Raw genomic sequence first — 27543 nt, 5'->3', positions numbered from 1 at the left:
CTCTCCCCCCTCTCCCCCCTCTCCCTCTCCCTCTCCCTCTCAAAATAAGTAAACTTTAAAAAAAAAAATTAGCCGAAGCAATCTTACCTGGAGTAAAAGTTTGATTTTCTTTAGGTGACTTTTTTTTTAATTGAAAGCATCTCACAGTTCCCATTTATTAATCTTTTCTAAGGGCTTGTGTATCTCATGTCCTATGTGGATGACATGTCCTTTTCAGGTTTAACATTCTGATTCCATAAAATGTTTACTGAACCTTTTTTTTTTTTTTTTAATTTCTTTGTATTGTTTTTTATTTATTTTTGAGAGATCAAGCACTAGCAGAGGAAGGGCAGAGAAAGAGGGAGACACAGAATCCGAAGCAGGCTCCAGGCTCTAGGCTCTGAGCTGTCAGCACAGAGCCCTATGCAGGGCTCAGACTCACAAATTGTGAGATCATGACCTGAGCTGAAGTTGGGTGCTTAACCCACTGAGCCACCCAAGCACCCCACTAAAGCCTTTTGCCCTGTCTTTGTCCTCATTTACATTTTTTTTTAATTATTAAAAAATAATAATTTTTTTACAATTTATTTTTGAGAGGTAGAGAGCAAGCAGGGGAGGGGCAGAGAGAGAGGGAAACACAGAATCCAAAGTAGGCTCCAGGCTCTGAGCTGTCAGCACAGAGCCCAATGTGGAGCTTGAACTTACGAATTGCGAGATCATGACCTGAGCTGAAGTCGGTCATTCAACCAAGACACCCAGGCACCCTATGTCCTTGTTTAGTAACATTTAATAGTAATAGTAATTTTTATATTAATATATATTTATAATATATTTTAATTATTAATACTAAATTATTAATCACAGGCTATGTGATTAAAATTTAACTACTTTATCTTGTAAAGCTAGCCCTGATACTTTAGTAAGATGGAAGGATGGGGATTCTTTTAGGTCACAGTTAAATTTCTGTGCTTAGAAAACATCTGTATTTGAAAATCAAAATAATCTGGTTGTTGTATAGATCACTAAACAGGCTATGGCAAGAATATAGTTAGTTTGGTAGTATTGGAGAATTTGAATTCTGTTGAGTAGGAATTCCTTTTCTTTTTTTTAACGTTAAAGTCTATAGGAATAATATGCTTGATGTTTCCAGTTAATGTTTGCAGGGAGATGGCATATATCATATTAGAGTTTAAATGATGCTGAAAGTAATCATTCTTTTTATGATACCAAAGACTATTCTTTTCAGAAGAAATTTGCAAAAATGAAACTTTGGCTTGGAAATAGATATACCATTTTTTCTCTGTTTCTGAAAGCTGTATGTATCACTGTTTTAATAATGAAATTATATTTAAATACATTAACATAGCTTAGTATATAGAGTCCTTTTTTTTTTTTAAGTTTATTTATTTTGAGAGAGAGAGAGAGAGAGAGAGAAAGAGAGAGAGAGAGAGAAAGAAAGCATGGGAGGGGCAGAAAGAGAGAATCCCAAGCAGGCTCCTCAGTGTCAGCTGTCAGCGCAGAGCCTGAGAACTAGGAGATCATGACGTGGGTTGAAACCAAGAGTCATACACTTAACTGACTGAGCCACTCAGGCACTCCTAGAGTCCTCTATTTTGAATAGTTTCGCAAATCAGAAAATATTTCATACATGTGTTTGAGTTGCTTAAAGTAAGAAAGATGTCAAGTTAGGTTCTTGGTCTTAATCAGTTTAATGGCCCTTTGGAAGTGAATATTGTGACTTTTGATGGCTTTTACTTATTTCTGCTTTATTAGGGTCAGTCTTTAAAAACAATTGTAGATATCTTAAGATAACTTAAGATATTTTTAAGCTTTTTCAGATATATACATTTAAACTTTTTCAGATATATATATAAATGTTCTGTTCCCCGCCCCCATGCCAGAAGTTTAAGTTGGTAAGATAATTTTGTTTAATTATAGGTAATTACTGGGGTTTAGGACTTTGTTGATCATTGCCATTTGCCCAGTGCCTTCCAACAGTGTAGTAGCAATTCAACAAATATTTGTAATTAATATTTGTTGTTGAATGAATCTTAGTAAGGGGAAAGACAGCAGAGAGAAATTGAGGTGTTCTTGTATCTGTTGACTATCCAGCCAGTGTTTTAATCACTTTGGAAGCTTCTTCATTTCTAATTTGTTTCTGTAGGGAAATCCTATATGTCTTCTGATTCTGATGTGTGACTGATTACCAAATTATGGTTGTCCTTTAATATTTTCTTCTCAATTGTTCTATTCCTTGAGTTTTTCTCTTTAAAAATAGTGTTTCTCAAAAAAGTATTTCTCTTCAGTCCAGTTCTTTGGGCCAGTTTTGTAGATTAATATATCTTTAATTATATTAAAATCAAAAGTGATTCATGAGGGATTATTCTCAGAAACAAGGTGGCTATAGTTAATCAGTGAATTTTTGTATTTGGCCTTATTCTCTTCTCTCTCTTTAGTTATGATAAGTCATAAGAGCTTCACGTTTTTTAAACGTTTATTTGTTAGAGCATGAGTAAGGGAGGGACAGAGAGAGAGAGGGGGATAGAAAATCTGAAGCAAGCTTTATGCTCAGCATAGAGTCTGACACAGGGCTCGATCCCAAGACCCTGAGATCATGATCTGTGCCGAAATCAAGAGTCCGATGCTTAACCCAGGTGCACATTTTAGCAAGAGATGCTTATGTGCACATTTTAAAGTTTGATTTAGAAAATATGAATATCAATTTTTCCCCATCATATGAATACATTAGTTTTGGCATATTCTAGATCTGGTAGGGTTCCCCCCCCACCCCGCCCCACTTCTCCATTTGGCCGGATCACAGAGTATTTATTGATCTTTGGCTGAGGAGGACAATTTCTTTTATAGAAAATATTTAGTGTTCTGATTGAAGTTGCCTCCTTTGGAGTGAAATAAGTAACAAAATGTTAATTTAATGAATCTTAAGAGATATTTTCTCCTTTAAAAGAAACAAAGAGTAGGGAACCTGGATTTAGTTCAGTTTTTAAAATTTTATTTTTATTTTTTAAACATTTTATTTTTAAGTAACCTCTACACCCAACATGGGGCAGGGACTTAAAACCCTGAGATCAAGAGTCACATGCTGTACTGACTCAACCAGCCAGTAGAACCCCTAGTTCAATTATTTTAAAAAAGAAGTTGAGTTTTCCAGAGAATATCCTATCAGCAAACATTTGGTTGCTACCTACCTTTTGAAAAGTCATCACTATAAGTTGTTATTCGGGTGTTCCACAGTAGTGTCTTTATGATGGGATTTGTCATTAATCACGAATGAATGGAGAGGATTTTTTCCTTGGTTTGGACCCTCTTTAATAATGGAAAGAAATTGCTGCTTGGCCCAGGCAATAAAGTCATCTTCAGACTGTTTTTTGTTTTGGGTGTTGTTGTTGTTGTCACATATATGTATAGATATTTTTTATAAGTAAGCTCTACGCCCAATGTGGGGCTTGAGCTCATGACCCCAAGATCGAGTTGCATGCTCCACCGACTGAACCAGCCAGGCACCCCTGTATTTTTTTTAATTGAAGTGTAATGAACACACAGTGTTATATTACTTTCAGGTGTGCAGGATGATTCAGCAGTTAAGTGTAGTTCCCTGCTGTCACCAAACAATGTTCTAACAATACCTTCAGATTATTTTTGAAGCCAGACTGTTTGTTTTCTGTGATGAGTTACCTCTGAGGGGATTAATTGTAAATGTGACAGCCATCTTGATGCCACTTTCTGGAGTCCTGGTCTCCTTCAAAGCTGGGCTTTGTTGTATGCAAAAAGATGTTGGCAAGCCTGGGAACACTTCATTAAAAGGAAGCAAATTTCTGAGGAAATTTACTTGAAGAGTTTTATTCATTCATATCAGAACTCTAATGCACATAAGTTTTCTAAGCACTTAGTGTACAAGGTTATTTTCCAGACCTCTTATTTATTATATATTTTTTAACCAAGGTCTTGATGATTCCCCTCCCAACCCACAGATCCTCTTAGAGTTCTTTTACTGAAGGAAATGACTTGATCACTGTCCAGTTGATCTGTCTTTGATGTTATTTCTTCAAGAAGTCTGAAGTTGGGCCCTGAATACTGATTTACCAGAATGAATAGTTAAGTGAGAGATTGGAAGCTAGAGCGAGTTCTCGCTGTAACATGCCCCCCTCCCCCCACTGCTCCCTGCATTATTAAAGAGGAGGTTGGACATATTCCCAAGTAACAGCGCAAAAATCTCACACCCTGGTCAGACCAATGTGAAAACAACTGCTGGAGCTGGAAGTGTCCTTCCTCTGTCTGCAGCTGAAATTGGGGGAGGGACAAACCAATAATTATTTTACCCCTCCTTATCTGCCTGCTAGAAGGCCTGTTTCCTGCCCTCATGGTTTCTGCCTAACAGATGGTGTTTCTTTTTTACAGCATTATGATCCTGGACTTGTTGTGGTGATGGTAAACTTAGCAGTGGTAATTTTTTATTTTCAGACTGAATTACTCCTTTTGTCATCAGTGCACCAATATGTTAGGCTTACTTTCTCTGTTGTAGCCTTCATCCTTCTGCTTGGTCTTTTTCATTTTCCTTTCCTTTCCTTATGCAACTTGTCTGATCCTTGTTCATTAAAGGGTAATGTTAAGAAGGGATGTATCTGTTTGTGTTAGAACTGCCAAAAAAATCAGTTAAAACATTAAATTCTAATACTGTCAAAAACTTGATTTCCCCACAATGTAATGGGCACTAGCACTTGCTACTGCAATTTATAAATAAATTAAAACAAACTTTGACTGCCTTAGGAGGCAAAAGTACTAATGCAGAGTTTATAAACAGGGGTTTACAGAGGTAATGAATTTGTACCAAAACTTTCTTGATTCTTGCAAAACAAATTCTGACAGACTGAAAAAACCAAAACAAAACAAAAAAAAAAAGGAAATTTCTTTGACATTTCTTTTCAATTCTTTCATTGGACCATTTGTGTATTTTACCAGTAAATCCCTGATTGAGACGTTATGAAAGTGATATTGCACCTAGGAAGTCATTTTTATAACCTGTCTTTAATTTGGTCCTTTTGCTAAAGATTGCAGTCACTGCTTATTTATTATACCATTGGGCATAAGGTAGTAATGCATTTTCATTTTGTTTAACTGGCAGTCTTTAACAGTATCTAAAAGAAGTCTGTATTTTAGAACTTTTTTCTCTTTTTTTTTTCTGGCATGAAATGGTCTTTATTAACTTCAACTTTCACTGTTAATTATTCCTAATTATCTCCTTATTTATTGTTTGAAAACAATAATGAGATATTGGTGATAAGTAAACTTCTGAATTTGTTTTTCATTATGTTTTAAAGACAAAAATTACAAGTATGGAGCAACTGGATATGAGTTATTTATTTATTTATTTATTTATTTATTTATTTATTTTTAATTGGTTTTGGTAATACCTCAGATTTAGCCTGACAAAACTCATCTTTTAGCCCAAAGGTATAATACATATGTGTGTATAACAACAACAAAAACACAAAAAAACAAACAAAAAAACAATTGTTTACACCAGCCTGAGTGAAATGATGAGGGAAGTAAACATTGTGTTTTTTCACTAAAGGTGTGCAACGGATAAGGTAAGTAAGTCCTCTTTTCAGTGGGCTTACATCACAATAAAAAGCGCAAGTTGTGATGTAAAACAGCTGTGGTAGTAAAGTGCTTGTCTGCCCCATTTTGCTTTGTTTGGCTGGTTATGAGTGGATTAAATATACATTAAAAAAAATCTCCAGCATAGATTGATTAGTTAAAAGTCAATTTTCTTCGCAACTAGTCCTTTTCACAGCTTACCAATTGCTATAGCCAGTGTTAAATCCACTCTGGAAAATGGGATCTCAGAGCACCAGTTTAAAAGTAAAATTTGTCCCTAAGGGCAACTAACTGTTGCTTTTTATTTAAAAAATTTTCACAGCCCCAGTTAATGGTAAAACATCTTTTGAAAACAAAAAAATACTAAACATGCTGAGTTGCAGTTACCTAGTTGCAGGTTTCCTGTATCATGTTTGAAACAGTGCCCTTTTATTTAAGCATGTAATTTGAAGTATTTATTACTGGGTTTAAAAGTGTATGTGGGGGGATGTCAGTAGATAGTAAGAGTGAAATGATTCTTAATGGAAAGTTATTTGGGGGTCTTTTTAAAAAAGCAATTTCTAAAGTTTTTGATTTTAAATCTCCTGGTGCCATTGCTTAGAAGTGCTTTGCATTATTTATTTAATTTTGCCATAGTAATCTGGAATTATTTCCAACTGGAACGTCAACCAAGGTGGTTAGTTGGGCTTAAACTGGGAGAGGTAGGTTTGGTCGTAAGCTGTGAGAATGGCTTGTGTTTGGTTCACTGTAGCTTTCTGGTCTCTGCACTCCAAGGCAAGATCTCTAACCACCCAAACCCAATGTATGAAGTGAACTGTTGGCTTAGCTTTGCCTCTTACCTTGATTATGTGTTCCTATTACAGGGAGAACAGATCCCATTCCGATCGTCGTCAAATATGATGTCATGGGCATGGGTCGCATGGAAATGGAGGTAAATTGATCTCGTTAGTTTATTTTTTTTAATGTTGTATTTGTTGATATTCCAAATTCAGATGCTAATGCAAGAATACATTTATCACAGTACCCCAATGTTTATAGCAGCACTCTCAACAATAGCCAGATTATGGAAAGAGCCTAAATGTCCATCAACTGATGAATGGATAAAGAAATTGTGGTTTATATACACAATGGAGTACTACGTGGCAATGAGAAAGAATGAAATATGGCCCTTTGTAGCAATGTGGATGGAACTGGAGAGTGTTATGCTAAGTGAAATAAGCCATACGGAGAAAGACAGATACCATATGTGTTCACTCTTTTTTTTTTTTAATTTTTTTTTTTTTTTCAACGTTTATTTATTTTTGGGACAGAGAGAGACAGAGCATGAACGGGGGAGGGGCAGAGAGAGAGGGAGACACAGAATCAGAAACAGGCTCCAGGCTCTGAGCCATCAGCCCAGAGCCTGATGCGGGGCTCGAACTCACGGACCGCGAGATCGTGACCTGGCTGAAGTCGGACGCTTAACCGACTGCGCCACCCAGGCGCCCCATATGTGTTCACTCTTATGTGGATCCTGAGAATCTTAACAGGAACCCATGAGGGAGGGGAAGGAAAAAAAAAAAAAAGAGGTTAGAGTGGGAAAGAGCCAAAGCAATAAGAGACTCTTAAAAACTGAGAGCAAACTGAGGGCTGATGGGGGGTGGGAGGGAGAAGAGGGTGGGTGGTGGGTATTGAGGAGGGCACCTGTTGGGATGAGTACTAGGTGTTGTATGGAAACCAATTTGACAATGTATTTCATATATTTAAAAAAAAATACATTTATTAGAATGTAGTTTTAATATTTTTCTTTGGTCATCTAAAAATATATTGTACATTCTGGGGTGCCTTAGTGGCTCAGTTGGTCGAATGTCTGACTCTTGATTTCAGCTCAGATCATGATCCCAGAGTCACAGACTCAGCACTGAGCATGGAGCCTGCTTAAAATTCTCAGGGCACCTGGGTGGCTCAGTCTGTTAAACATCTGACTCTTGATTTCAGCTCAGGTCATGATCTCACAGTTACTGAGTTCAAGCCCCGCATCAGGCTCCTTGCTGACGGTGTGGAGCCTGCTTGGGATTCTCTCTCTGCCCCTCCCCACTCACATGTGTGCTTTCTCTCTCAAACTAAGTAAATAAACTTAAAATTTCTCGTGGTACCTGGGTGGCTCAGTTGGTTAAGCGTCTGACTTCAGCTCAGGTCATGGTCTCACAGTTTGTGAGTTTGAACCTACATCAGGCTCCCTGCTGTCAATTCAGAGCCCGCTTTGGATCCTGTCTCCCTCTCTCTCTGCCCCTCTCCCGCTTGCACTCTTTCTCTCAAACATAAAAATAAACCTTTAAAAAATAAATAGAAATTCTCTCTCCCTCTGCCCCTCTCCCGCATTCATGTGTTCTCTCTAAAATAAAAAGTTAAAATATATATATTTTTAAATTTTTTAAAAATTGATTTATTTTGAGAGAGAGACAGTGCAGGTGGGGGAGAGAGAGAGAGAGAGAGAGAGAGAGAGAGAGAGAGAGAGAGGAAACCCCAAGCAGGCTCTGGACTGGCAGTGCAGAGCCTGATGTGGGATTCGAACCCATGAAACCGCGAGGTCGTGACCTGAGCTAAAACCAAGCTTTGGATGCTTACCCGACTGAACCACCCAGATGCCCCCCAAAATATATATTTTTTTTTACATTCTCACCTACTGCTGCTTTTGAGGCAGGTAGATGACAGATAATTCCCCTATTTTTTTTTTTTTTTTAATTTTTTTTTTTTCAACGTTTATTTTATTTTTGGGACAGATAGAGACAGAGCATGAACGGGGGAGGGGCAGAGAGAGAGGGAGACACAGAATCGGAAACAGGCTCCAGGCTCTGAGCCATCAGCCCAGAGCCCGACGCGGGGCTCGAACTCACGGACCGCGAGATCGTGACCTGGCTGAAGTCGGACGCTTAACCGACTGCGCCACCCAGGCACCCCAATTCCCCTATTTTAACAGAGGCATAAAGAAGTTGGATGTTGCGGTTTCGTTTTGTTTTGTTTTTTGTTTTTTTTAGAAGAAAGCGCTTGCAAGCAAGGGAGAGGCAGAGGGAGAGGGAGGGAGAGAAGCCCAAGCAAGCTCCATGCTCAGCACTGAGCCCTACGCAGGGCTCAATCTCATGTCCCAAGCTGAAATCATGCATTGGATGCCTAACTGACTGAGCCACCCGGGCGCTCCACGAAGCTGAATGTTTTGCCCAGGGTTGTACCACAAGGCAAGATCAGACTTCAGACCCAGACCCTGGTGCTCATTTCATTAGCCATTGTTGTTCAACTCTAAAAATGTTTGTTGTGGTAGAAGCTTTGCCCATGTGTACAGCTGTCATCTGTGATACCTTCTTTTCATTGCCTAAAATCTTTTCTCCATTCATTCCTAATTCTTTGGCATTAAACGTTGAAGTAAAGTCTGTTATTATCAAAAATGTGCCTGTTGGGAACCACCAGCACAAAAGGATTAATTAGCTATTTTGCACACATATTTCTTGTGAGGTGACAATAAAGCAAGAGGTGGCTGAGTATAATATGAAGTTTTTAATTTTCATGCAATACTGTAGTTGTACAAATGACTTTTTAATAGTTAATTGGGGGGTTCTTTAGGAATGAAGACTAATTATATCTATTTTTGTGAAGCTTGATTATGCTGAAGATGCTACCGAACGGCGCCGTGTCCTAGAAGTAGAAAAAGAAGACACAGAAGAATTGAGACAGAAGTATAAGGTACTTAAATGAAGCCAGTCTTGCATGTTGGGTGCTCACACTGAAAGAGGTACTTGTTTCGGTGAAGAGGATCTCTTTTGATTACAGCATTTATTTGACATTTGGTGATGATTAGTAGTAGGCCTCAGGTTTCTGTTACTTGCCTATTTGTTGCCTTTGTAAAAACTATAGAGCTAACACTCTGTTGGGATGATTGCATTTGTATTTGAAAACACAGTGCCTGGTACACAGTAGGTGGTAGTAGCAGTAAAAATTGTTATTTAAGATTCCTTTGGGAACTTGAAAGTATTGCTAAGCCTTTTATTTTTCAGCGGATTAGGTATTTTAAGAATAATAAATTGAGAACTTTAGTATTTTCCTTTTTAAAGGATTAGTTATAGAAAACTGCAGTTTAAACCATATTGTAAGTTAGCTTTCAAATAGACTGGCCAGGGAACATGCCTTTCAAGATGTACTATGCCCAATCCTACCAAAAAAATAGGTAAATTTGAAGATAAGAAACAAGATTATTGGTCATGATCCTTAAAGTGGGAAGAGGGAAAAAGGATTTATTTTTAAAAATCTGTTCTACCATACAAATATATACAACACAAAAACTGACAACTGTAAGGAGCAATTTTATATTTACCACAATAGTGGGAGATTTTAATGTATCTCCTTCAGTAACTGATTTAAAAAGTAGGAGAAAAAAAAAATCAACAAAAGACATTTGAAAGATTTGAATAGTACATTAACAAATTTCACCTAATGGTTGGTATAGAATCCACAATCACTGAAAATCAAAAATTTTGAACATATATGGAACATTTATTTAATCAAAATTTTCTACCATAATCTGTGTCATAAATAAAGTATCAACAATTTTGAAGAATTGAAATCAAGCAAGCCACAAAGCAACCAAGTTTTAAAAAAAAGGTATGATTTTAAAAAAACAAAACCAAACCCTGTTATATTTTGAGAAAATTGTTAGTTTCCAGTCAGTGGAAGAAAAATTCACAGTGGTAACTGGAAAATATTTTGAACTGAAAGATACAAATACTGTATTTCACAATTTATAGAAGTAGCCTTAAGTAACATATTTTAATTTTTTTAATTTTTGATGCATTTATTTACATATTGTTATAAATATGTGCTTCATTCACTAATTTACACACTCTTTTTTAATTTTATTTTTTTAGTTTATATCCAAATTAGTTAGCGTATAGTGCAACAATGATTTCAGGAGTAGATTCCTTAGTGCCCCTTACCCATTTAGCCCATCCCCCCTCCTGTACCCCTTCCAGTAACCCTCTGTTCTCCATATTTATGAGTCTCTTATGTTTTGTCCCCCTCCCTGTTTTTATATTATTTTTGCTTCCCGTCCCTTATGTTCATCTGTTTTGTCTCTTTAAAGTCCTCATATGAGTGAAGTCATATATTTGTCTTTCTGTGACTAATTTCACTTAGCATAATACCCTCTAGTTGCATCCACGTAGTTGCAAATGGCAAGATTTCATTCTTTTTGATTGCCGAGTAATACTCCATTGTGTGTGTGTGTGTGTGTGTGTGTGTGTGTGTGTGTGTGTGTGTGTATCTTCTTTATCCACATACCACATCTTCTTTATCCATTCATCCATCGATGGACATTTGGGCTCTTTCCATACTTTGGCTGTTGTTGATAGTGCTGCTTTTAAACATTGGGGTGCATGTGTCCCTTCGAAACAGCACACCTGTATCCCTTGGATAAATACCTAGTAGTGCAATTGGTAGGTCATAGGGTAGTTCTCTTTTTAGTTTTTTGAGGAACCTCCATACTGTTTTCCAGAGTGGCTGCAACAGCTTACATTCCCATTTAATTTTTTTTTAATGTTTATTTATTTTTGAGAGAGAGGGAGTATGTATTTTGAGAGAGAGGGAGGGGCAGAGAGAGAGGGAGACACACAGAATCCGAAGCAGATTCCAGGCTCTGAGCTGCAGCACAGAGCCCGATGCGGGGCTTGAACTCATGAACCATGAGATCATGACCTGAGCTGAAGTCGGTCACTTAATCAACTGAGCCACCCAGGTGCCCCCATCAAGGTAATATATTTGATAGCAGATATATATCCTTAAATGCTGTGTTAGAGAAAGCAAGAAATGAAGTAAATGTTTCTCTCAGGAAGTCAGAGAAAGAATAGCAAAGTAAACACAAAGAAATAATAAAAGATTAAGAAAACAAAAATGAAGCATAAAACAAAGCCAAAAGTTAGCTGTTTGATGTACTTGTGATATTAAGAAAGAAAAGAGCTTAGAAAACCAGTATCCATAATGAAAAAAGACATTATTGCAGATGTAGTAGGCAGCACTAAAAGATAAAAATATTATGAATAACTTTATTCCATTGAATGCAAAAATAAGATTTAAATGGACAAATCCCTAAGAAATAGAACTTGCTAAAGTATACTAAAAAAAAAAAAGAAAAGAAAGAAAACTTCAGTAGTCCTGTACCTATTATATAAATTGAATCTGTAGTAAAAAAGTCTTTCCAGAAAGCCCAATTAACTTCACTTAGTGAATTCTGTCAAAATTCATATAGGAAGTCACTTCAGTCTTAACCAATAATTTCTAATCTTCCAGAGAATTGAAAATGAAGAAAAAACTCCCCGCTCATTTAGTGAGAGTCTAGTACCACCTTGATGCTAAATCCTGACAAGGATACTTACATGATATTCTGATTTATAATACAGATGCAAATCTTAAAACACGAGCAATTACCGAACCAATTTAGGATGTATCAGTTATGCCAGGAATGCAAAATTGATTTAATGTTAGAAATACAGTCAGCCACATTAAGAGATTAAAGGAAAAAAAACTATATGATCATCTCAATAAATGTAAAAAAAAAAAAAACAGTATATAACATTCTTCATTCACGCATGATGAAAAGTCTTGTCCAAATTGATAAGAAAGAACCTTCCTTAACCAGATAGAATGCTTACAAAAACCATATAGGAAACATCATACAGTCTTTAATTGGCGGTCTCAAAATATTAATACCTGACCTAGGTGTTCGTGCTGTGAATAGAAAGTGTAAATCCTTTAGGTCCACCAGTGAAACTGGTCTGAAATTCCAATCTCTTATTTGTTTATATCCTGATAGATGGCGAGTTTCTTGATGCGTTTAAGAGACAGCAGGTAATGATAATAGTGAAATTTTTTTAGTTCCTGTTTCAAGGATGAAGACAGCTTTTTTTTTTTTTAAATTCTTATTACTATTTTTTTTTCTTAATGTTTATTTTTTGAAGGAGAGTTCACACGAAGGAGGGGCACAGAGAGAGGGGAGACACAGCATCTGAAGAGGCTCTAGGCTCTGAGCTGTCAGCACAGAGCCCGATGCAGGGCTTGAACTCATGAAACATGAGATCATGACCTGAGCCGAAGTCGGACACTTAACCAACTAAGCCACCCAGGCGCCCATATTTATTTATTTTTTTAAGTAATCTTTACACTCAACATGGGGCTTGAACTCCCAACCCCAAGATCAAGAGTTGCATGCTCTATGTTGGGTTCATGGGACAGTGCATACACTGGTGCTATTACTAATATGTTCTCTGCTTTTCTATATGTTTGAAGCATCTTATAATTAAAAACTAAAAATAAATAGATAAAAAGAATCAACATACATGGAATAAAAAAAAAAAAAAATTGCATGTTCTATCAGCTGAGCCAGCCAGGTGCCCCATGCAGAGAACTCTTCCTATTTCTGAACTTTTCGCAGGGAGAGCTTAATTAGCCTCTTACCATCAAGGTCCTGAGGCCTAATCTTCAAGCATCTAGGGATTTCTCTGTCTTGTTGAGCTCAGCTCTATGTTAAATTTTTTGTGTTTTGGGGTGTCTGGCTGGCTCAGTCGGTTAAGCGTCCTACTTTTGGATCTTGACTCAGTTCTTGATCTCAGGGTCAGAAGTTCATGCCATGCATTGGGCTCCAAACTGGGCATAAAGCCTACTTACAACGGGGGCGCCTGGGTGGCTCAGTCGGTTAAGCGTCCGACTTCAGCTCAGGTCATGATCTCGTGGTCTGTGAGTTTGAGCCCTGCGTCGGGCTCTGTGCTGACCGCTCGGAGCCTGGAGCCTGTTTCAGATTCTGTGTCTCCCTCTCTCTCTGACCCTCCCCCATTCATTCTCTGTCTCTCTCCGTCTCAAAAATAAATAAACGTTAAAAAAAATTTTTTTTTAAAGCCTACTTAAAACGAATGAATGAATGAATAATTTTTTAATGTTTTGTTTTATCCAGAATTATAACATGGTGAAATCATCTTCATTCCCTTCCTTTTTTCCTCTCGTAGTCTCTTATCCCTACCCTTTCCTTTATGCACTAGTCAACCCTTTTGGACTGGCTTTAGCACTTTTCACTGAACCACTTTATTCAAGGCCACAAAACACCTGTTTTTGCTAAGTCCAGTAGACTTTTTCAAACTTGTATTACATATTTAAAAAAAAAATTTTTAGTATTTATTTTTGAGAGAGAGGGGTGCAGAGTGGGAGCAGGGGAGGAGCAGAGAGAGAGGGAGACAGAGAATCTGAAACAGGCTCCAGGCTCCAAGCTGTCAGCACAGAGCCTGACGCAGGGCTCAAACCCATGAACCATGAGATCATGACCTGAACCAAAGTCGGACACTTAACCAACTGAGCCACCCAGATGCCCCCAAACTTGTATTCCATTTTGTTTCTTGGCAGCATTCAATACAATTGACCATTTTTTCCTCTTTAAAGCCTTTTCTTTTCTCTTGTTTTTGAAGATTTTATACTTTCCTAGATTCCTCCTTCCTATCTCCCTTACTGCTTCTATATAGATTCCTTTTTGGTCCCTTCTTTTCTGCCTGAACTTTAGATGTTAGAGTTCTTCATATTCAGACCTGGGCACTCTTTTTTCCTTTCTAACACTGTCCTTAGGCACTGAATGGTTATGACATTATGTTTCGTTATCTTTCATTTGGTTCTGTTTTCATCCTTTAGGTTCTTTTTTATCTTTAGGTGTTAGCTTAGAAATCTTCCCTCATCACCCAATTTAAATAAATCCTCCACTGTACCTCATTCTCTTGTAACGCTCTCTTTTATCATTTATAATTATAAAATTTTGTTTGTTCACTTTCTTATAGTCTGTCTACAGTACTGGGCAGAAGGGGCCTTGAGGAGAGAGACTGTGTCTGTTTGCCCGTTTATATACTGTATTCAACATAATGCCTGACACATAAGTAGTCAGTAAATATGAGTTGAATAAATAATTTCTTTGAAATAAGGGGAAAAGCCAGATTTATTTGGTATACTGTCCGAAATAGAAATATTCTAGGGATGTCTGGGTGGTCAGTACATTAAGTGTCTGACTCTTGGTTTTGGCTCAGGTCATGATCTCACAGTTTCATGAGTTCAAGCCCCACATCAGGCTGTGCTGGCAGCACAGAGCCTCCTTGGGATTCTCCTTTCTCCCTCCCTCTCTGCCCCGCCCCAACTTGCACTGTCTCTGTCTCAAAATAAAGAAACTTAAAAAAAAAGAAATTCTAAAGAATACATTTTATGTATTGTTTTCAAGTAGAAGTCTTAGGCAGATGTATCTGATGGGAAGATCATATGTCTGAACCCTGGGTTTTTGTCTTTTGGGTTTTTTTTAAGTTTATTTATTTATTTTGAGAGAGGGAGAGCGTATGTTCGTGCACACAGGGAACGGGCAGAGAGAGAGGAAGAGAATCTGAAGCAGGCTCCTCACTGTGAGTGCAGAGCCCGACATGGGGACATGGGGCTCGAATTTACAAACCCTGAGATCATGACCTGAGCCAAAGTTAGATGCTTAACCAACTGAGCCACCCAGGTGCCCCAGAACCCTGGTTTTAAGGGAGGTTGAGAAAGTGAGTTTTCTGATTTCTATCTTGGGAAAACCAGCACTGATAAAGAAGGCTATCCACAAGTTGCTTAACAGCCAGACAACATGAAACTACCCAGGCTGCTTAGCAGAAATGATGCTGAATGATTGAATATGGCAAAAATTACAGTGTGCTGTATGTTCACTTTGTAGTTTTAATAAATTTATCCAAACTAGTTCAATACTGACATTCTACAAAATACAGCAACCTTTTCTTGTTTACTGATTAAGTAGCTTATGTGAGAAATGGTAGATGATAGAACTGCCTTAAAAATGTATCCAGAAGTTGGGGTGCCTGGGTGGCGCAGTCGGTTAAGCGTCCAACTTCAGCCAGGTCACGATCTCGCGGTCCGTGAGTTCGAGCCCCGCGTCGGGCTCTGGGCTGATGGCTCAGAGCCTGGAGCCTGTTTCCGATTCTGTGTCTCCCTCTCTCTCTGCCCCTCCCCCGTTCATGCTCTGTCTCTCTCTGTCCCAAAAATAAATAAACGTTGAAAAAAAAAAAAATTAAAAAAAAAAAAATGTATCCAGAAGATACGAAACTGAATAGAAGGCCAGTGTCAGAAGGCTTTGAAATGAGACTTATCTTTAGATCTGTTAACTAGAGGAGCTACTAATTGTGAGACTAATATATCTACCCTTGCTGTAAAAGGCTAACAAGTAATCATTTGTCTTTTTTTTAATTTTATTTATTTTAGAGAGAGAGTGAGAGGGAGAGAGGGGCAGAGGGAGAGACAGAATCCCAACCAGGCTCCACTTTCAGTGCGGAGCCTGATAGAGGGTTCAATCCCATGACCGTGGGATTATGACCTGAGATGAAATAGAATCAGATGCTCAACTGAGTGAGCCCCCCAGATGCACCAGTAGTCATTGATCATTCCTTATCTATTATATATTCTTAAAGTAAGCTAGAGAAAAGAAAATATTAAAATCATAAGAAAGAGAACACAGGTGGCTCAGCCAGTTAAATGTCCAACTTGGGCTCAGGTCATGATCTCATGGCTTGTGAGTTTGAGCCCCATGTCGGGCTCTGTGCTGACAGCTCAGAACTTGGAGCCTGCTTCGGATTCTGTGTCTCTCTCTCTCTCTGTCCCTCCCCTGCTCACTCTGTGTTTGTGTGTGTGTCTCTCTCTCAAAAATAAATAAACATTAAAAAAATTTTTTTAAAGAAAGAGAAGATACATTTACTGTACTATACTGTATCGGTACTATGAGTTGATGTTATCTGTTTACAAGATGAATAATCTGTCAGTACCTACCTCAATATTGTCTTATATGACACACAATGTTGTAGCTGTTATACTTATTATTAATACTGTAATCAAAAATAAAAAAGGTAGAGGAGCCTCGGTGGCTCAGTTGGTTAAGCCTCTGACTCTTGATTTTCGCTCAGGTCATGATCTCATGGTTCATTAGTTCAAGCCCCACATTGGGCTCTGTGTTGACAGCACGGAGCCTGCTTTAGATTCTCTCTCTCCTCTTCCTCTGTCTCTGCCCTGCTCTGCTCACACTCTTGCTTTCTCTCAAAAATAAGCAAACATTTAAAAAATGAAAAGCTAACATGAAAAAGAAATTATAAGGATTCATGTATTGATAATGAAGAAGCAGTAGTATGATTGCTTTATGGTGGCCTAATCAGTGCAGTTACTTCACAGTAGCCTAGACTATACACTAATGAATGCTTATAAAATTTTTATGGCATACCACATGTTCATAATACATTACTGAAACATTGTTACATTAAAAAAAATATATATATATATATATGTATGTATATATTTCCCTGAGTTGATAGGTTGATACTCAGCTTCTCCAGCTATAAGAGAGCCATACAGTACATAATATAATTCTTTGAAAGCAAAGTTATAAAATAGTTAAGAAAACCAACACATTATTACTTTCCATCAAGTGTTACTTACCTTATTCCTAAGTAAGGATAGGCTGTCCACTTCCATACAGTCTTGCACAGGATGTCCTACATTATGAGTACTTGGGAAATGATGATGACATAAAAACGTCTCTCAGAATTCTTGTCATATAGTTACTAGATTTTCACACAAAGACAGTAACACACATACACAGCAGATAAGTTTATTAACTATATGGCATGATGATTATATTACTGTTCATTAAGTGGAAGTGGATTATGATAAAGGTTTTCTTCATCTTCACATTGAGAAGGCTGAGGAGGAAGAAGAGGGGTTGGTCTTGTATCAAGGGTAGAAGGAGGTAGAAGGGGAGGTAGGAGAAGCTGGCACACTTAGTATAACTTTATGGAAATACGTCATTATTTCTTATTTATTCATTCATTCATTCATTCATTTATTCATTTATTTATTTTGCTTTTTCATTTTCAAAAAAAATGTTTCTATTCATTGTCTTCCGCCATTTGCTTTAATTTCAGTGCCTGTGTCCTAGATGGGTCCATGTGGTAAAAGAAGTCAAAAGCAGTCTTGAATAATCAGAACCCTTCTTCCAGATAGATTACTGCCAACTTGTTCTCTCGCACTGCTGCTTCTACATTTTCTTCCTTATTGTCTGGCTCTGGTGTGGAAGCAGTTGTCTCCATTGAGTTGTCTTCTGTTAATCCCTCTGTTAGCTCTTGAATTTCTTCAAGATCCATATATTGCACCCTTCCCCACCACCATCACTTCCCCTCCCCCCCATTTACTATTTCTTCTGTGATTTCTGTGATTGGCTCTATTATAAATTCTGTGAAATCATGCACAACATCTGGACACAGTTTTCTCTGGCAGGAATTTATTATTTGGAAATGTTATGGCTTTCACGGCTTTTTCTGTAACAACAATGGCATCTTCAGTGGTGTAATCCTCCCAGACTTTCATATTCTCTCTTTTGGGGTTCTCTTTCATAGTGTTCACAATCCTTTCTGTAGTGTACTGTGTATAATAACCCCGTGATCTAGAGGCTGAATTAAAGACCTTGTGTTTGGGGGCAGAAAGACTACTTCAGTGCCTTTGCTGAATTCACCAGGTTCTGGGTGGCTGAGGGATTGTCCAGTATCAGAAGAACTTTAAAAGGCAGTCTGTACTGGCAAGGTACTTCCTGACTTCAGGGACAAAGCACTGATGGAAGCAATTCAGAAAAAGCATTCTTCTTGTCCAAGCCTTCTTGTACAACCAAAAGACTGATAGCTGGCGTTTATTTTTTCACTTTAAGGCTAGGGGTTGGGGTAGGGGTGGAGGTGGAAGTTAGCTTTATAGGTAAAGGCAGTCCTGATCGTAAACCCAACTGTATTTGCATAAAACAGTAGTGTTAGCCTCTCCCTTCCTGCCTTAAATCCTGGTGTTTGCTTCTCTTTCTTGCTAATAAATGTCATGTGTGGCATCCCATCCCCAGAGTAGGACACTTTTATCTGCATTAAAAACTTGTTCAGACAGATAACCTTTTTCCTCAGGGATTTTCTTAATGGCATCTGGGAACTTGTCTGCTGCATCCTGGTTGGAAGAAGCCGCTTTTCCTGTTATCTTGATAGGTTTTGGCCAGACCTCTTTATAAAATTATCCAACCATCTTTTGCCTGCATTAAATTCTCTAGCCTTAGATCCTTCCCTTTTTGCTTTAAGTTGTCATATAATCACTTCACTGTTTTTTAACCGTATCAGTGTCCGTATGTATTCCTTTCTTATAGCAATCCTAAACACACAAAAGCTTCCTTTTCAATACGAGATTGAAAGGTTTTGCACAAAAAGTGCAAGGTTTTTGCACCGGCTAATTCAGCTGCAGTGGCAGCTTCACAGGTTTCCTTTTTCTTCCTTCCTTCCTTCCTTCCTTCCTTCCTTCCTTCCTTCCTTCCTTTCAATGGTCCTTACATTGGATTCATTTATCTTCAAATGTCAGGCAACCACTGTTGCTTATGTAAATCTATGGTATTTATCTAGCAGTTCACCTTTTTCTTGTAATGTCATGACTTTTTTCTGCTTGTGAGCATTTACAGCATCACTAGTGGCACTTTGTGTGGGTCCTGTGGTGTTATTCAAGGTTTACAGTATTGCACTGAACATGATGAAAAATACACAAGAACTAGGAGAGATCACTTTTTACTGCAGTACCCAATTTGCTAGAGAGATGAACTGCTCATGCAGAGATGATTAACATCACACAGCATTTTAAGTGGATATTCTCAACACTTGAGCTCACCCCAGCAGCAACAGGAGATAGCTGTGAAATTATTACAGTAGTACAGCATGTACTACAGTTCTTTATGCAGTTATGATTTAATACATCATCTTTACATTTGTTCACATTTCTCTCTGCCAGTGGTACCATTTAAGGTCTGTAAGTGTGTACATAAGTTTTGATAAATTTTAACGTTTTGTAATAAGTTTGCATGTGTTTTATGGTAATAAATGATAAACTAGTATCTACAAGTGTTTTATGCATTAATGACACACTTTTTTTCTTTTTTCTTTTTTTTTTTTTTCTTTTTGGTATTTTTTAGACTATGTGGTTTATCTGCAAATTTTTTCAAATTGTTGCAGATCTCCAAAAACTTTCCAATACATTTATTGGAAAAAATCCTCATGTACGTGGACCCATGCATTTCAAATTCATTCAAAGATCAACTGTACTCAGCTTGTTTTGAGATGTCTTTTGATGTCTAGCTTTTAAATGGAACTGCTGAGGCAAATTGGACCACCTTTTTGGGTCAGTCCCACAGTTTTGAGCCAAAACCTCATTAAGACCAGTGGATAACCAACATGTCTGTGTTGGCTTTTCAGATTAGCAGTGCAGCTTATTTGGAGAATAGCCTCTTAATATTTAATTCCATAACTGGCCACAGTCTCAAGTAATGCTTTTGCCTTAAAGTCTAAAAAAAGATGGGGTGCCTGGCTGGCTCAGTGAGTAGAGCATGTGACTCTTGATCTTGGGGTCATGAGTTCAAGCCCCACATTGCTTGTAGAGATTACTTAGAAGAAAAAAAGTTAATTAAGTTGAGTATTGATATAGTTGCTCCAGCTTTATTTTGGCTAGTATTTGCCCGACATATATCTTTTTCTGTCCTTTAACTTCCAACTTTCTGAGTTGTTTCTTGAGTTTGGGGATATCTCTTGTGATCAACATGTAGTTGGATTTTGTTTTTCTGGTGATTTTTTTTTAGTACATCTACATTTCTTTTTTCTTTTTCTTTTTCTTTTATTTCTTTCTTTGTCTGTCTGTCTTTCTTTCTTTCTTTCTTTTAATGTTTATGTATTTATTTTGAGAGAGGGAGAGAGAGAATCCCAAGCAGGCTCGATGCTGTCAGTATGGAACCTGAAATGGGGCTTGAACTCAACAAAACCATGAGATCATGACCTGAGCCAAGATGAAGAGTTGGACGCCTAACCAACTGAGCCACCCAGGGGTCCCAGTACCTTTACATTTCTTGTGATTTCTTATCTGCCTTTTTACTTTATATTTTGCTGATTTTTCTGTCCTGTCTTACCTTTATAAAATTGAAGTTTTCTTATTTTTTTCCCTTCACTATTTCTGTTCTTCTAATAATTACCCTTGGGAGTTTAAATTATGCTTAATTTAACAAAGTCTAAAGTTAACTCCATCTCATTAGAAGGACTCGAGAACATTTAAACTTTGAATGCCCTCTTCTGTTACATTTGGCTATGTCAGCTAGCATTTTGGTTTTTATCCTTTTTCAGTCCTGCGAAGTAGGTATTGTTTTTGTTATTATGTGTATATATATGTGTGTGTATATATACGTATATATGTATATATTTATATAATTTTTGTTATAATGTATTTTTTTGTTTTTGTTATATATTGTGTGTGTGTGTGTGTGTGTATATCATATATTTTTATTGCTTACCATTTACTTTCAGTATTTCAGACCTTTTTACTGGCATCATTTTCCTTTTTCCCTAAAGTATATTCTTAAGGAAACCGTGACATTCAGGTCCACAGTTAGAAACATGTTTAATACAGGGCTGCCTGGGTGGCTTGGTTGGTTGAGTGTCTGACTCTTGATTTTGGCTCAGGTCATGATCACAGGGTCATGGAATCGAACCCCGCTTCGGGCTCTACACTCAGGGTGGAGCCTGCTTAAGATATTCTCTCTCACCCCACTAAAAAGGACAACTATAGACTAATTTCCCTGATGAACATGCATGCAAAAATCCTCAACAAGATATTAGCCAACTGGATCCAACAATGCATTAAAAAAATTATTCACCACAACCAAGTGGGATTTATACCTAGGATGCAGGGCTGGTTCAATATCCACAAAACAATCAACGTGATTCATCACATCCAATAAAAGAAAGGACAAAAACCATATGATCCTCTCAATAGATGCAGAGAAAGCATTTGACAAAATACAGCATCCTTTCTTGATAAAAACCCTCAAGAAAGTAGGGATAGAAGGATCATACCTCGAGATCATAAAAGCCGTATATGAACGACCCAACGCTAATATCATCCTCAATGGGGAAAACTGACAGCTTTCCCCCTATGGTCAGGAACAAGACAGGGATGTCCACTCTTGCCACTGTTATTCAACATAGTATTGGAAGTCTTAGCCTCTGCAACCAGACAACACAAAGAAATGAAAGGCATCCAATCGGCTAGAAGAAGGTCAAACTTCCACTCTTTGCAGATGACATGATACTGTATATGGAAAACCCAAAAGATTCCACCAAAAAACTGCTAGAACTGATTCATAAATTCAGCAAAGTTGCAGGATATACAATCAATGCACAGAAATGAGTTGCATTCCTATTCACCAACAATGAAGCAACAGAAAGAGAAATCAAGGAATCGATCCCATTTACAGTTGCACCCAAAACCATAAAATACCTTGGAATAAATCTAACCAAAGAGGTAGAAAGTCTATACACTGAAAATTATAGAAAGCTTCTGAAAGAAATTGAAGAAGACACAAAAAAATGGGAAAAGATTCCATGCTCCTGGATAGGAAGAACAAATATTATTAAAATGTCGATAGTACCCAAAGCAATCTACATATTCAATGCAATCCCTACCTATCAAAATAACACCAGCAGTCTTCACAGAGCTAGAACAATCCTAAAATTTGTGTGGAACCAGAAAAGACCCTAAATAGCCAAAGCAATCTTGAAAAAGAAAACCAAAGCAGGAGGCATCACAATCCCAGACTTCAAGCTATACTACAAAGCTGGAATCATCAAGACAGTATGGTACTGGCATAAGAACAGACACTCAGATCAATGAACAGAGTAGAGAACCCAGAAATGGACCCACAAACATATGGCCAACTAATCTTTGATAAGGCAGGAAAGAATATCCAATGAAATAATGACAGTCTCTTCAGCAAGTGGTGCTGGGAAAACTGGACAGTGACATGAAGAAGAATGAACTTGGACCACTTTCTTACACCATACACAAAAATAAACTCAAAATGGATGAAAGACCTAAATGTAAGACAGGAAGCCATCAGGATCCTCGAGGAGAAAGCGGGCAAAAACCTCTTTGATCTTGGCCGCAGCAACTTCTTACTCGACACGTCTCTGGAGGCAAGGGAAACGAAAGCAAAAATGAACTACTAGGACATCATCAGAATAAAAATCTGCACAGCGAAGGAAACAATCAGCAAAACTAAAAGGCAACCGACAGAATGGGAGAAGATATTTGTAAACGACATATCAGATAAAGGGTTGGTACCCAAGATCTACAAAGAACTTACCAAACTCAACCCCCAAAAAACAAATAATCCAGTGAAGAAATGGGCAAAAGACATGAATAGACACTTCTCCAAAGAAGACATCCAGATGGCCAACTGATACATGAAACAATGCTTAACATCACTCATCACGGAAATGCGTATCAAAACCCCAATGAGATTTACCACCTTACACCTGTCAGAATGGCTAACATTAACAACTCGGGCCACAACAGATGTTGGCGAGGATGCGGAGAAAGAGGATCTCTTTTGCATTGTTGGTGAGAATGCAAGCTGGTGCAGCCACTCTGGAAAACAGTATGGAGGTTCCTCAAAAAACTAAAAATAGAACTACCCTACGATCCAGCAATTGCACTACTAGGTATTTATCCAAGGGATACAGGTGTGCTGTTTCAAAGGGACACACGCACCCCCATGTTTATAGCAGCACTATTAACAATAGCCAAAGTATGGAAAGAGCCCAAGTGTCCATTGATGGATAAATGGATAAAGATGTGGTATACATCTACAACGGAGTATTACTCAACAATCAAAAAGAATGAAATCTTGCCATTTGCAACTACGTGGATGGAACTGGAGATAGTATTCTAAGCGAAATTAGTCAGAGAAAGACAAATATATGACTTCACTCATATGAGGACTTGAAGAGACAAAACAGATGAATATAAGGGAAGGGAAACAAAAATAATATAAAAACATGGAGGGGGACAAAACAGAAGAGACTCCTAAATATGGAGAACAAACAGAGAGTTACTGGAGAGGATATGGGAGGGGGGGTGGGCTAAATAGGTAAGGGGCATTAAGGAATCAACTACTGAAATCATTGTTGCACTATAAGCTAACTAATTTGGATGTAAATTTTAAAAAATAAAGTTAAAAAAAAATTCTCTCACTCCCTGTCCCCCCACTGTGACTCTTCCCTGCTCATGCTGTCTCCCTCTCTCAATAATTAAATATGTTTAATATTGCAACCACTTACAACTGAAACAAAAGTTTTACAAGACAGAATTTACCCTTATGTGAACTATATTCTGTATTTTTCTGGTTTTGGGTTTTTTTTTCCTTTTCTGTGCCTGCTATAATTTACTAAACTAATGTCATGACTTACTGGTGAATTACAATCTATGATTTCAGAAATACTGCTTTATTAGGAAGGGTTTTTTTTTTTTTTTTTAAATCTTTTTATTCATTTTTGAGAGAGAGAGACAGGCGTGTGAGTAGGGGAGGAACAGAGAGAGAGGGAGACACAGAATCCGAAGCAGGTTCCAGGCTCTGAGCTGTCAGCACAGAGCCTGATGCAGGGCTCGAACTTGTGAACCGCGAGATCATGACCTGAGCTGAAGTCGGATTCCCAACTGACTGAGCCACCCAGGTACCCCTAGGAAGGTTCTTTTTAATGAATCTCTTGGTGGTAAAACTTTTTTATCTGGAAATGCCTTAATTTAATCACTTCTGTAAAATAGGTCATTTGGTATACATGTGACATGTATTTTCTCTAAGCACACTGTCTTCTACTTTACATTGCTTTTGAGTCTGCTGTCAGTCTGATTGTGGGTAATCTTTAAATTTTTTCTGGGTATCTTAGGATTTGATGGTCTTTAGTCCTTTTGTAGTTTCATTGCAGTATATCTAGGTGCACATTTTTATTTAGCCTGTGTGGTATACTTTGTGCTTCCTGTATCTGTGGAGTTATGTCTTTAACTAGTTTGGAAAAATTCTCAGCCTTTATATCTTCAAATATTTTTCTCTCATCTATGCTATCCTGTTTTTCTGGGATTCCACTTGTACATGTGTAAATACTATATACTCTATGGCTTCTAAACCTCTTTTGCATATTATCTGTCTCTGTACCTCATTCTAAGTAATTTCAAACTAACTTCTCTACCTCTTTTAGTTTACTACATCTTTTTTTTTTTTAATTTTTTTTTTTTTTTAACATTTATTTATTTTTGAGACAGAGAGAGACAGAGCATGAACGGGGGAGGGGCAGGGACAGAGGGAGACACAGAATCGGAAGCAGGCTCCAGGCTCTGAGCCATCAGCCCAGAGCCTGACGCGGGACTCGAACTCACGGACCGCGAGATCGTGACCTGAGCTGAAGTCGGACGCTTCACCGACTGAGCCACCCAGGCGCCCCTACTACATCTTTTTTAAATTGACATATAAATTGAATACTATAAAATTCATCTTTTTAAAGTGGCTTTTAGTATATTCCATAAGCTTGTACAACCATTGCTACAGTCTAATTCCAGAACATTTTCACTTCCCTACTGCATCTTTTTTGAGGTGTGTCTGGCCTGTTTTTTTCATCCATCCTCTAGGTAGCTGATGAATTTTTTGGTTTATTTTTTACGGTTCTTATTTGGTTCTTTCTGCAGTCTGCCTAGGTTTTTTTGTTTTGTTTATGTTTTGTTGTTTTATTTTGTTTTAAGTAGGCTTCATGCCCAACATGGGGCATGAACTCACTACCCTGAGATCAAGTCACATGCTCTACCGACTGAACTCGCAAAACCGCGAGATCAGGACCTGAGCAGAAACCAAGAGTCAGATGTTTAACCTACTGAGCCACTTAGGTGCCCCACTGAGAGGATTTTTTTTTTTTTTCCCCTCTGCCAAGATGCAGAGGTCTTAAGTACTCTCCAGCCCACTCACAGGTTCTTTCATTTATTAATGAGGCTTCTGTGATCTAGCTCCCCCATCTTGCTCAAACCCCAAGTTCCTGTGTCACTACCCACATGTCCTAAGGAGAGCCTTTGCCCATCACAGCCTGATACCAATTTCAGTTATTTGATTTATTTTCTATTGCCTCTTTTTTTTTTTTAACTTTTTTTTTTTTTTTTAACATTTATTTATTTTTGAGAGAGAGACAGAGCATGACCAGGGGAGGGGCAGAGAGAGAGGGAAACACAGAATCCGAAGCAGGCTCCAGGCTCCAAGCTGTCAGCACACAGCCTGATGCGGGGCTTGAACTCACAAACTGCGAGATCATGACCTGAGCCGAAGTTGGATGCTTAACCGACTAAGCCACCCAGCCGCCCCTCTGTTGCCTCTTTTGAGGATATTTCTATGGTTCCTTACACTGCAGTACAAATTGTGTTTTTTATTTCTGGTTGTTTGGGGGGTTTTTTAGCCAGGGGTAGGAGTAGGGGATGCCACCATATGCTAAAAGGCAAAGTAAAATTAAACTCTTTTTGGGGGTGTCTGGGTGGTTCAGTTGGTTAAGCATCCCACTTCATCTTAGGTCATGATCTTGAAGTTCATGGGTTCGAGCCCCGTGTTGACTCTGCTGACAGCTCAGAGCCTGGAGCCTGCTTCAGATTCTGTGTCTCCCTCTCTCTCTGCTCCTGCCCTGCTGTGCTCTCTCTCTCAAAAAATAAACATTCAAAAAATTTTGTTTGTTTCTCATTTCTGGTTGCTTGGGTTTTGTTTGTTTGTTTGTTTGTTTGTTTGTTTGTTTAGCCAGAGGTAGGAGTAGGGGATGCCACCATAATGCCAAAAGGCAAAGTAAAATTGAACTCTTTCAGGGGGGCGGGGGGCCACTGGGGTGGTTCAGTCAGTTACTCATCTGGTTTCGGGTCAAGTCATGATCTCATGGTTCCTGAGTTTGAGCCCCGCATCGGGCTCTGTGCTGACAGAGCTCAGAGCCTGGAACCGGCTTTGGATCCTCTTTCGTCTCCCTTTCTCTGCCCCTCTCCTGCTCACGCTCTGTCTCTCTCTCTTTCTCAAAAATAAATAAACATGGAACTCTTTTTGAATGTTTATTTATTTGAAGACAACTATTAGTACACACAAATTACCCACCTAATTGCCACTTGTGTTCCATCTAGTTTTTACTAGTACCGCTAAATAACCGTCTTTATACCATTCACTTAAAATTCTAAGTTCATTTTTAGTTTGTATTTTGTGGTTCTTACAGGATTATGTTGACAAAGAGAAGGCCATTGCCAAAGCACTGGAAGACCTCAGAGCCAACTTTTACTGTGAACTCTGTGATAAGCAATATCAGAAACATCAGGAATTTGACAACCACATCAACTCCTATGATCATGCACACAAGCAGGTGAGGAATAGTTGCTTGCTAACAAAACAATACTTTATTTGTTAGAATTATTGAATTTTATAAATGTACCCCAAAAATCTTGGTGACTATGGTTTCTTATATCTGCCAGTCTTTATCTGAGGTCTATCTGACTTACTTTTTTTTTTCAGTGACAAGTCCTGACATAGACCTCCCTCTTCCAAGAATTTATGTAGAGAATTGTGAGCTTCATAAATCTTGCATAAAGTTTTTGGCTTTGATTATTTTCTGAATTTGTATTTAATTTGGTAGTTCAACTGAGGATCACTAGGAGTTTTATTTCCCTTTCTCTCTCTTTGTGAACATGTTAAACTTTGAATAGTTATCCCAGACTGTGGGTGCTTCATCTTCTATATACAGGAGTTCATGCTTTATTGGCTACTATTTCCTATCAGTAAGTTATTTTGTTATTTGGTATACCTTGGAAACTAGATAAATCTTGAGAAGGAAAAAGAATTAGATGCTGTCCTAACTTTAACAAAAACCTCTGATGCTGCATGTTGGAGAGCTTGCTAAAAAGTGAATTATACTTTCTTTGCAGTCTTTTTTGCTTTCACTGACTTAGAAAATAAAATTGTACCTAACTAGATACTGGCATAAAGAAGGTGGC

General features: G+C 38.0%; 1 protein-coding gene across 11 annotated transcripts in view; it reads left to right on the top strand.

Moving 5' to 3' along the window:
- Nucleotides 1-27543, top strand: part of GPATCH8 (G-patch domain containing 8) — a 101835-nt gene that overhangs the window by 50679 nt on the left and 23613 nt on the right. For 7 of the 11 annotated variants that reach the window (XM_045489174.1, XM_045489173.1, XM_045489175.1 and 4 more), the window contains 3 exons: nt 6459-6526; nt 9226-9312; nt 26772-26915. In XM_045489174.1, the coding sequence (XP_045345130.1) occupies nt 6459-6526; nt 9226-9312; nt 26772-26915 (299 nt within the window). Of the gene's footprint in view, nt 1-4395; nt 4441-6458; nt 6527-9225; nt 9313-26771; nt 26916-27543 lie in introns of all 11 variants that reach the window. The other 4 variants (XM_045489176.1, XM_045489178.1, XM_045489181.1 and 1 more) reach the window with 1 other exon arrangement.

The sequence above is a fragment of the Leopardus geoffroyi genome, chromosome E1 (genome assembly GCF_018350155.1).
Source record: "Leopardus geoffroyi isolate Oge1 chromosome E1, O.geoffroyi_Oge1_pat1.0, whole genome shotgun sequence".
NCBI lineage: Eukaryota > Metazoa > Chordata > Mammalia > Carnivora > Felidae > Leopardus > Leopardus geoffroyi.
This window is presented reverse-complemented; position numbering and strand designations above follow the sequence as displayed.